General features: G+C 36.2%; 1 protein-coding gene across 9 annotated transcripts in view; it reads right to left on the minus strand.

Annotated features, from left to right (window-relative positions):
- The window catches only part of LOC129178015 (contactin-4-like), a 139,353-nt gene that overhangs the window by 44,259 nt on the left and 82,856 nt on the right, over window positions 1–12,238 (minus strand). For 8 of the 9 annotated variants that reach the window (XM_054769709.1, XM_054769699.1, XM_054769661.1 and 5 more), the window contains 2 exons: window positions 8,671–8,773; window positions 6,165–6,349 (listed from right to left, as the gene is read on the minus strand). The exons of the other annotated variant lie outside the window; for it this stretch is intronic. In XM_054769709.1, the coding sequence (XP_054625684.1) occupies window positions 6,165–6,349; window positions 8,671–8,773 (288 nt within the window). The remainder of the gene's footprint in view (window positions 1–6,164; window positions 6,350–8,670; window positions 8,774–12,238) is intronic. 9 annotated transcript variants of the gene reach the window in all.

Below are 12,238 nucleotides of genomic sequence, written 5' to 3' on the forward strand. Positions count from 1 at the left end.
CACCTCTCACCCGCTACATGACACTGTGGGTTCCCTTAGCAGCTCCTTCAGCAGTAGACTGTTACACCCACGGTGTAAGAAGGAGAGGTTCCGCAGGTCCTTCATACCGACCGCTATCAGGCTCTACAACACCTGCACCACCTGAACCATGTTGTAGTGCTTTACTTTACTGTTCTCTTTACTTGTCTTGCTTGCTTGCTGCTGTAACAAGTAAATTTCCCCGCTGTGGGATCAATAAAGTACATACAATACAATACAATACAATACAATTTGTTTGTGCACTTCCTGCATTCAACATGTACCATTTACCCATGTTGAAATAGAAACCAAATTGAAATAACGTATGTTTTCTGTCTTGATGCTTTAATGTCTTCCTTAGTCTATCAGTATGCTAGCTTTTAACAACCTTCCCATGTTACAATATCAGTTAAGGGTTGTCATGTATTGATAAATTATGTAATATAATAGTGCGGAAAATTCAATAGTTGACAGAAATCTAGTTTGTTGTTGAGTGAGTACAGGCAATGTAATACTTCAAGTAGTCAAAAGAGATGGAAAAAAAGTAGTAAGTAGTAAGTAGGTACTACTAAGTGATTAGACATGGCATTGTATGTACACAGCGGTTAAAGACTCTTTTTGTAATTCGTAAACATCAGCTGCTGTTAACATCAACTGTTTCTTGAAATCGCTCATTTTAGTGCAGTGTTTGAGTTCTTTGCTCAATCCGTTCCATAGTTTGATTCCACATACTGATATGGTGAAGGTTTTTAGTGTTTTTTGCGCTTATAAATGTGTTAAATTGAATCCTTCCCTAAGGTCATATTTCTCTTCTCTTGTTGAGAAAAATTGTATTACGATTTTGGGTAGCAGGTTATTGTTTGCTTTATGCATAATTTTAGCTGTCAGAACATTTACCAGATCAGCAAATTTTAATAATTGTGATTTTACGAACAAAGGGTTGGTATGTTTTCTACAAACGGCATTATGAATTATCCGAACCAATCATTTTTGTAGCAATTAGTGAGTGAAGTATACTTTTATAGTTATTTCCCCATATCTCCACACAATAAGTTAGATACAGTAAAAACAGAGAACAATAAAGTATGGAGTGATTTTTGTGCCAGAACAAATTTTGCTTTATTAGTATTCAAGTATTTTTTGCTGCCTTATTTTGTATTCTTAATGTGGGATTTCCAACTCTGTTTGTCATCTATTACGACGCCTAGATGTTTTCACTAACCCTGTGAATGTATATGCCGTCTATTTGTAATCACGCATACATGTCCTTTCTGCTATTACCAAACAGCATTATTTTAGTTTTATTTTAGGTTCAGTTTTTATTGAACCATCTTTTTAATGAAGTCATTTCATCTGTGACTTTTTTTTTATTAGCTTTTGCATACTTTCACCAGAACAAAATGCAGTAGTCTAGTCTGCAAATAATACTAGCTTTAGGTATTTTGTGACTTTACAAATGTCATTGATATATACTGTAGGTTGAACAGTTTAGGTCCCAGTATTGACCCCTGGGGTACGCCGCACAATATATTTAAACTTGCAGATGTATATTCTCTTAGCTTCACATATTGCTTCCTGTTTGGTAAGTACCTTTTTACCCAGTTCAAAACTAACCCTCAGATTCCTTACCGTTCTAGTTTGTCAGTTAAAATATTGTGATTAATTGTGTAAAATGCTTTTGTCAAATTCATAAATACTGCAGCTGTGCACTCTCTGCAGTCTATAGCATTGGCAATTTCCTCAGTTATTTTGATTAGTGTCATTAAAGTTGAAGCACTGATATTACCATATCTAACTTATTGTGCCGAGTTATGGGGCAATAACTATAAAAGTGCACTCCAGCCACTAACTGTGCTACAAAAAAGGTCAGTCAGGATCATCCATAATGCTGCTTACAGAGAACACACAAATTCCTTATTTATAAAATCACAATTATTAAAATTTGCGGATCTAGTAAACCTTCAGACGGCTAAAATTATGCATAAAGCAAACAATAACCTTCTACCGAAAAATGTAAAACAATTCTTATCAACAAGAGAGGAGAAATATGATCTGAGAGGAAAATTTAACCTAAAACACCTATATGCACGGACAACACTGAAAACTTTCAGCATTTCTGTATGTGGAATCAAGTTGTGGAATGGATTGAGTAAGGAACTCAAACAATGCCCAACAATGAGTGATTTTAAGAAAAAGTACAAGCAGTTGATGTTCACAAAATACAAAGAAGAAGAGACCTGAACCACTGTGTACATACAATACAACATCTAACCATTACTATACTGACGATTAACTTTTCATTGTGGTGACTACATGGTCTGTACTGATTTATTATCAATCAAACACTTCTTCAATCATTCTATCAGTTATCATTATGCCTGTAGCTTCCTTGTAGTAAGTGAAAACCTGGCTATGATTGCACTACATTGTCATGTAGCCTTACAAAGCATACCTGGAAGAAAAAGAGGTGAGTGAATGTATTGATGTGAAGCTGATGAGGGGTTGGATTAAATAAGCTTTGCTTCTTCCTACTCCTTTTTGGACATGCAAAACTGTGAACTGTATTGTGTGATGTGCAACTGTTTGACTTGTATGCATGTTCAAGATGAATTAAAACCATGAACCATGAACCATGAAGTCTTAGCTGAGCATTCTTATTTATGAATTTGTCTATCCTGTTACTGAATAGCTTTTCAAAAACTATTGTCAATTAGCACGGCACAATTGTCTGTTATTCTGCTTGGTCTGGTGATTTTAGGATATAGACTTAAATTGTACATTGTGTCTATGAAGTCATTTACTATCTTTTGCTTATTTGGATTCAAAAGATCAATGTTGAAGTCCACACATAGGAAGATTATTTTTTGGCTGAAGTCTGTGAAGGTTGCTTTGATCCAGTCCTCAAACATTTCAATACGTGACTTAGGTGTTCTATATAAACAAATTAGTAATACATTTGTACTTTTTTCTTTACCAATTTCAATTGTTACACATTCTAAAATGTTATGAATTGCAAATGACTGATGATAATGTTTACCACTCTGTAATTCAGATGTTTGTCCACATACACAGCTACTCCTCGTTCCAGCTCCATGCCCTTCTCAGCATCAATCCAAGTTTATGAGATTGCAATTACCTTGAAGGGTTTCTCGAACTGACTGAAATATTGTCTGATGTTGTAGTTTGCATACATGACATCCAGTCATTTGCGTTCAGGGAAGCAAAAGGTTTCCCTTTTATCCTGCAAACTTTTGTGTTATATTGTGAATGTCATTAAATATAGATAAATGGGTACCTAATTCCTGTACTTCTTGTTGAGCAGTCACTTGCAACGTGCTGATGATGTTATTGCTGTTAATAAATGTAATCCTTCCATGCATCATTCTTGTGAGCTGTGTCCTCCATTTTCCTTGTTGTCATGGTGATGCAATATTTAGTATTTATCCAAGTCCTTGATGTCTTTGACAACAAGCACCCTGGCCTCTTCTGGTCCACCGTTTAGTTGGATGTAGATTTTGCAGTTGCCGCTCAAAGTAGCTCAAATCTTTCCCTGCTTCCTGCTTTGTCAGACGCTCTTTTATGTAGATGTTTTTACCATGCAGCTTCTTTGCCTGTTTCAGCAGTGCAATCTTGTATTTACTGTTGGTAAACTTAATGATGACAGGTGTGGCATTGTTTCTGCCATACAGTTGGATACAAGTATCGATGGTGTTGATATGTACATCTTCCTGCTTAGATTGTAGAAAGTCGGCAATTTGTTGCACCATTAAAGCAACATCCATTTCATCTGGTTCTCTTCTGTTCTCAACTGCCCTGGCTTATGAAATGGGTTTAATTCAGAGCCCCGTCAGATCACATCATTTCATTCTTGCGTTCTGATCCATTTCATCAATTGTATTCTTCATTTGCTCAATTACTTTTTCCTTTGCTTAATCTTTCTTAAGAGCGGCGTGCAAGCCATCCTGTAGTGCCTTGATATCATTTCATATCATCAACGCTCTATTTCCGCCATCAGTGTTTTGACCTGTTCACAGATTTCAGAAAAGCTCACCTTTAGGTTGTCAAACTGTGTTCTTAAGTGTCATTGTATATCCTTCTGTTGCTCAGAGAGGCTTCCTTTGAGTTGTTCAATGTGTGCATTCAGTTGTCGCTCCCTTGTAGGTCTTGGACTTGCATTTGCATTGATCCGTTTAAGACGTTATATAACAAGCGCTCATTAGGTTTCAATGGCTTGTATGGGCTTGCTTCCCTTGCTTCTGGTGGCTTGCTGGCTTTGTCATCTCGACTCAAAGGTCTTAAACCTTTGTTGATGAACAACCTATTTCAGTTTAAAGGTTGTTTGCAATTAATTGCTTACTCAAAGCTCCACTTACTTTTTTGTCTCACTCCCATATGTTCTTTATGCATTTTCAAGTGCTACTTAGAACATTACTTAAGATCCAACAGTGCAAAATGTAAACTCTTCCAATTGTTTTAACTTTGATCAGGATTGTATTCATTTTATTAAGGTAATCTATCTTTCAGCTCAGTCCCTTTTTTGCAATTTGAGACATCGAAAACTCCAAGAATGCCTCTATATTTATGCAAGTGTCACATAAATAATGTGAACCTTATCTCGGGTGACAGAATAGGAAGATGTATGGCCCCTGTGCAGAAGACACATTAATATAAGATGTCCTGCCTGGGTCAAGGGGAGAGATGTATCTGCGTCAGTTCATTTTGTTGACATCCTGCGTTGCATAGAGAGCTCAACAATGATAATAATTCAGTTATTTTCCTATTAAATTCCCTTTCAAGTTTCTCATTTAGGAATCAAAAGCAAAGGCTTTGCCATTATATAGTGTTATAGAATGCTAAGGCCTTTCTAGAAAGTCAAACAAACTGGGATGACCAATTGGCTTAGTCATGGCTTACACTGAGACACAGTAGGAGGATCAAGAATATGTATACAAACATTCCAATCATGAAAAGAAGACAAGTGTACCAAAAAAACTCTCTCTTTCTGCAAGGATGTATTTTTATGGGTAAATTATCTTTCAGTTGTATAGCTCTTTTACACCTCCAAGGCACTGAAAAGTACTAGCACATTTACCTACTGATGACGCAGCATCAGGAGCAACTGGGGGTTCAGTATCTTGCCCAAGGACACTTCGACACCATCACGGGAGGACAGGTGATCGAACCCGCAACCTTCAGGTTGGGAGACGGCACCACCTGAGCCATGCCGCCTATTATTGTTGTTTCTTTTTTTGTCAGCAAGGTTACACAAAAGCTGCAAAATAATTTTCTAATTTGTCAATAAAAAAATGCAAAAATGTCAATGTATTCAGAAGCTATCTGCAAGGGTGTCTTTTTAACTGCTGATCCAAAAACAGAATGGCTCAGCCTTGATGGACCCCTGTGCATTACCAAATGCTGTAAATTTGTCATTTACAGCACAAAATATTTTAACTGAAAAGAGATTGCATCCAAAACTTTGAAAAAATATAAACACTCAAAAAGTATACCTAGTAAATGTACAAACATGTAGCAATACGAGTTAAAAGACCTCTTAAAGTTTTCCCATAATGCATTTCACCTGAGCAAAACATATCATTAGAGGACAAGTGGCATAGAAAGTGGATGGATTGTGCCGCAATGCTGCCTCTGTCCACCAGAGGACCCCAGAGGGAGGCTAATGTCATCTCAGTGCTCCGGCAGGCACCAATAAATGCGTTGCTCAGATGCAATGCATTACGGGAAAAATATTAAAGAGTTGTTTTTTTTCATTTTAAACTCATATTGGTACATGTTTATTTCTCAGATCTTTTTGATTGTTAAATTGCTGTGTGCTGAGTTTATTGTTCTTTGTAAGACGACGCCATGAGTCAGACTGTTATGTTGTTATACCGTTATATATAATGACCTCCTGCGATTTTCTGTGGGTTGACAAGCATGTCGTGAGTGCACTGATAGGTCATGACTGGCTCCTGCCAAAGAAAGAGCTACCGTTTCCTCACTGACTCGTGAGCGGCACAGTATTTAAACATTTAGTAGTAGTTCTGAAGTATACACTGGAAATTACGATACCTCTATAAATCATTGGGTAGAATATTTTATACAAAGCCTATAATAATTTAGGACGACAATTGAGAAGTCCTACTCACCATAGAATGACAGCTTTCCTTTGACAGAGTTTTTTCCTCTGCTGTTTTCAGCCAAACATTCATACATCCCTGCATCCTCCTGCTGAAAGTAAGGGATCTCTAACACTCCGTTGGCTTTATTGATATACACCTTTCTTCCAGAAGAGGCCCCATCAACTCTTCTCCAACTGATGGTTGGCACTGGGCTAGAAGAATGGAAAAGTGGCAACATGATCTTATGAGTATTTAGTCTAACCACTGTAATTTACTTGGACTAAAGCATTTTTTTATCAAGATGAACCTCATCATGCGCTATGTTTCCATATATAAATATTATGAGTTCCCCAAACATGGTGTAGATCAGGGGTGCTCACACTTTTTTAGCCTGCAAGCTACTTTTAAAAGGACCAAGTCCCAAAGATGCACATCCTACTATAAAAACAGAGAATATACTGTGTATATAAATAATGTTTAGTATATTTATAAATATGTGCATATATATATATATATATATATATATATATATATATATATATATATATATATATATATATATATATATATATATATATATATATATATATATATATATGTATATATATATATATATATATATATATATATATATATATATTGATATACATGTACAATGTGTACATGTGTATCAATGGTGCACACATGTTTTCATAAATCACAATATTCCACCACGTACTCTAAAACTTAGGTTACCAAAGTAGGGTATGCATAACCCCAGGGGTGTGCCAATTGTCATAGGGGGTACGTGAATAAAAATGAAAAACAATTACCGCCTAACACTCACAATTACAAGTGTGCCTGAACAGAGCAGAAAGGAGACACAGCATGAAGTTGTTCATTGCTCTGTGTGCATCATATGAACAAATAAGTTTGATAATAATTTTTACATTAATAGTTTTTAATCTTCAAGATTTCATTTATATTGCTGTTTCAATCGCCGCACAGCACAGTGGTGAAAACCTGTTACTGTGTGTGGGGATTCCACCTAAAATTAGGCTTTATTGTTGGTTGTATGTATTTGTGTACATCATATACTGTTTTATTATGATTGTTGAAATGTCCCCTTCAATTTGGTATTAAATTAATATGCAGATTTAAACCATAGTCATCCTGAGTGGCCAAAAAAGTGATGCTCAAATTCAACCCATTCAAACAGAAGGATCCCAAAATCAGACTGGAATAAAAGATGCAAGATGATTACTTATCTATTTATCAGTGCTCATGTGAAACTTTATAAAAATTTGACCATGCAGAATACACATTTTTGACTTGGAATTATAGGAAATGAATTAACCAATTAATTATGTTCAATATTTCAAGTTGATTAAGATAAAAAGGTTCATGTTTTTTAAGTGTGCAGGAGTAGGGGGTACATGGCTTCAGTTCAAATGTCTGAAGGAGTACGCAACTGTAAAAAGTTCGGGAACCACTGCTCTAAAACATATACTGTATATATAAAATCTAACCGGCAAAATTTGAAACTACTATACTACATACTAATGATTAGTATTTCACATTCACAGATTCAAAGTTTACAGGTCATCAAAATCGTTATATCATTCAGTAATTCACAATTCAATTCAATATGGCAATAAAGATAATTACTCAGTATAGTATTTTTTTTTTAATCAGTGTATAGTTCTGTACATAACCTGAGTCGTATGTCAGTCAAAATAGCTGTGTCACGTTGGGTCCAGTTAGCATTGGTTATCAAACATTACAGATACACAAGAAATGATAATGATTATGCAAAAGACAATGCAGCCAAAGTCAAGGCTACATATTAAAAAGGTTTCTGCAATGGACACATTTTCCAATTAATCATGTGATAATAGCTTCACAAACAGAAGTGTAGAAACAGACATTTTTATAGTGGACTTTAGAATGGGGAGCAGAGCCAACAAACAACTGACTTTTTTCTACATAACTAGCCACTTCAAGTGAACGGATAACTTTTGTTATAGATATAGGCATCTTACTGCTGAGTCATTTTCCCCCGTAATCGTAATAATAAAGATGAAAGTTGCTTTTCCGTGTGTCGTCATTAGCATGTGAAATAATGTGTTCCCCAATCACTTCATATGGTTCCCCACACATTACCAGAGAGTTTAGAGCATGGGTCACCAACGTGGTGCCCGCGGGCACCAGGTAGCCCCCCACGACCACATGAGGTGCCCACAAGCCTGCTTTTCATTCAGGTTTTCAGTTAATAATGAAAGAACAGTAGAAAGAAATGCATTCTGAAATACAACATGTGAGTTGTGGACACCAGCATTTTGTTAATGTTCTGGTAAAACAAGCATATTCGCTTTGTTTGGGTTTAAAATAAGCTCTGAAAATAAATGTTACAAAAATGAGTAGCTCTTGGCCATTTTCATTTTGTAAAAGTAGCTCTCACAAGGAAAAGCGTTGGTGACCCCTGGTTTAGAGTATACTGGTGCAAGTATCTGTGAGTCACGCCGGTAAAGTAATAAGACACAGGTGGACGTACTTTCCAAGTGCAAAACATTCCAGCTTGACAGTTGAGCTCTTGGCGACAGGGACAACTTCGGGGAACTGCACCTCAATCTTCGGCTCATATTCACCCATCACACCTGGGGTTGCAAAGAGAAATTGAGGGCTGATGTCACACAAGTCTGAAGGTAGCTTTTATCCATCTTAAGGCCTGAAAAGGTCATAAGGAGACGCAAACAAAACAAAGTGTCCAAAATCCAATAGTGATGATAATGCATAGGACAGTGGAGGGCAATATCTACTGCTAATTTGACTTATATTGGGGATTCAATTGATAATAGTGTAATTACTTTCTGAAGACTACATTTCATTCTAGGGCTGGGTGATTTAGACCAACACTCATATCCCGACATACGTTGAATATCGATATATGACATACTGTATATCCCGATATTTTGATAGTCTGAAGGTAACTTTTATCCATCTTAAGGCCTGAAAAGGTCAGAAGGCGACGCAATCAAAACTAAGTGTCTAAAATCCAATAGTGATGATAATGCATAAGACAGTAGAGGACAATACAGTATCTAATGCTAATTTGACCTATATTGGGGATTCAATTGAAAATAGTGCAATTACTTTCTAAAGACTACACTTCATTCTAGGGCTGGGCGATATGGACCAACACTCCTGACATAGGTTGAATATCGATGTACGATATATATCCACATATTTTTTCCGCAAAGTGAGTTTAGACAAAATCAAAGCCAAATATGCGTGTCAAGTTTTTTTTTTTTTATTAAAATAAATACTTAACATGAGGATGTTTTTTGAGGTTTTAAAGCTTCACGCAAGATGCACATTAAAAAAAAATTGTATCTAAAAATAGCGGCTAAAATAAAGTAAGTCATTCTCTTTTTGAAATAAATAGAGAAAAAGTCAAATATAATCTTTTTTTTTTATAGCAAACCTTAAGCTATGCTCAAATCCTCAGCTAATAACAAAAGCACAAAATACCAAAATATGAAGGAGTGCTCAGTTTAAGAGGAAATTGTCAGCAACTCAAAAATACTTTAAATTGAACAGTAGTATGTTTTAGGTAAACATTTTTAGAACACACAAGCATGTCCCTATTTTGTGCCAGGATATCAACCTGTCAAATGAATCAGCCTTAGCAACTTTGTACATTTGTGGTAGAGCTTGTCGTGCTAAACAATTGTAACTGCAAAGCTCACATTCCTCGTATCGGAGGTTGTGCTAAGTTTTAAGGTGGTGAAAATATTTTTTTATAGTCTAAGTTCGAAGTACTGAGCTACCGCTTATTCCTTGCAGACTAATTCTTCCACCGTCGATGCTGTTGCTTCGACTGGAGCTGCCGGGCTTCTGCTCCGCCACTACTCCGTATGTGGGCGATACAGTGCAAATCCCATCTACATTGACAAACAATATCGTTGGTTTTGATATCGTGCTTAAAGTAAATATCGATATTTAAAAATATCGATATATCGCCCAGCCCTACTTCATGCCTAAGGAAGTGCTCTATAGAGCCTTGCAAAAGCCTATTTACATGTTGCCTTTCTTGCTTAACATGAGAAAAATGAAATTCAATAATTATATCAAGCAGTTTATTTAGGTCATGTTAAAATATTTAATAACACAAAAAATATAGAATACAAATCATTTATTTGCCATATATGTGTACTGTTTCTTAAAGTGACTATCATTAGTACATTGTTTGAATTCTATACTCAGTCTGTTCCATAATTTAATCCTACATGCATATATAAATTTTGTGTATGCGTACAAATGATTTAGGTTTAGATTTCCCCTAAGGTTGTAATTTTCCTCTTCTGTTGAGAATTTTTTTTGGCTACCAGGATATTGTTTGCTTTGAGGATAGATTTGGATAGAAATGTACTAGCCAGGTCTGTGAATTTCAATATTTTCCAGGGTTTGTGTGCTCTCTATAACCCGCATTATGGGTTATCCTAACTGACCTTTTTCTGCAGTACACTTAGTGAGTGAAGTACACTTTGGTAATTATTCCCCCATATCTCCTCGCAACAATTCAGATATGGTAACACCAAACAGCAGTAAAACGTAAGAAGTCACTTTTGGTCCAGAATGTGTTTTGCCTTCTTCATTATTGAGCTTGTTCTTGCCACTTTAAGTTGTATATATTTCCTGCTCATTTTGTCATCTATTATGACTCCTAAAAATGTGTTTTCTTGACCTTTCACAATCCGTGAAACAGTTTGGATTGTTTTCCCTTTTGTTTAGTTCCTGTTTCCATGTCCTTATTTTGTACTCACTTCCTGTTTTGTTCCATTGCTCCGGTCTTTACATTATTCGTTACACACACCTGCCTGCAATTTGCCTTTGGGTATTTAATTCAGGTGCGTGCTACTCCCCAGGTTGGAGCATTGAGTACTTTTACATGCAGTCAAATAACCCAATCATAACCGGAATATTAGCAATAACCTGGTTGCGCACGGCCAGGTAAACACCAATAACCCTTTTGGGGAAAAAAATGGAATATGTTCATATTCCGTTTTTTAAAAACCCGAATATCACCTCTGGGTTACTCCTTTTCTAACCCAAATATCGTGTCATGTATACGCTTATTGGGATATCCTGATCAAAAGGAACATTCATTTGTGTTCTGTGCATCTTCTATTCAAAAGGAATCTTGTGTCTTTGGCATGAAGTACTTACTAAACATGACAACACCCAAAACCCCACACTTTTGGAGCGAGGGGGATACAAGCCACCTCGTTAGTGTGGCGAAAGACAGGAACATTATGTCTTTTATTGACGGTAGAAAGTACCGTAATAGCGAAATCTATCAAAAGGTGAGCAAGCAGTTACGCGAAGCAGGGTTTGTACGAACGCATCTTTAACTATTTCTTAGTTCTTCACGTTATCCCCTTCCATTAATGAAGAAAGTGAGACAGTACTTTTGGTGGGTCAGTACCAGCACCAAAACGCAAACAAAGGCGTTCATTATCTGCTGTGTTGTTGTTGTTTTTGGATACAGGAAGAAGAAGCGGAAATGACGCAAGCACGTTTTCTTTTTTTTTTCACATCAGGCATGTAAACGGGTTATTCCAAATGTTTCAGAAATCGGAATATTGACCTTAACCCAAATATTGACTTCATGTAAAGGTAGTCAGTCTCGTGTACAACTCATTTGTGAATCATGCCGCTGCATTGCAGCCATAATAATTTAAAAAATACTTTTTACCTGCACTTTGGGTCTCATCTTTCGCATCCTGGGATCATGCCACAACACTACATTGCCAAGACGTGACAGTACCATGTCAATGTCTATGTAGTCTATTTGTATTTGTGTTTGAGTTTCTCTTTTACTTTTTCCAAATTCCAGGATAACCTGTGTTTGTCGAACCACATTTTAAAACCGTGTTGTTTCTGCTGTTATATTTTTCATTTATTCCTGTTTATTTTCCCCTGAACAGAATGCAGTAATGTCATTTGCAGATATTAACTTTAGGTCTTTCGTGGCTTTACAGATGTCATTTATGCAGTCAACAAAAATATAAATGCAAGATTTGTTATTCTTTCCTTTTTTCATAAACTGAACTCAAGGA

The sequence above is a fragment of the Dunckerocampus dactyliophorus genome, chromosome 1, assembly GCF_027744805.1.
Source record: "Dunckerocampus dactyliophorus isolate RoL2022-P2 chromosome 1, RoL_Ddac_1.1, whole genome shotgun sequence".
NCBI classification, from domain to species: Eukaryota; Metazoa; Chordata; class Actinopteri; order Syngnathiformes; family Syngnathidae; genus Dunckerocampus; species Dunckerocampus dactyliophorus.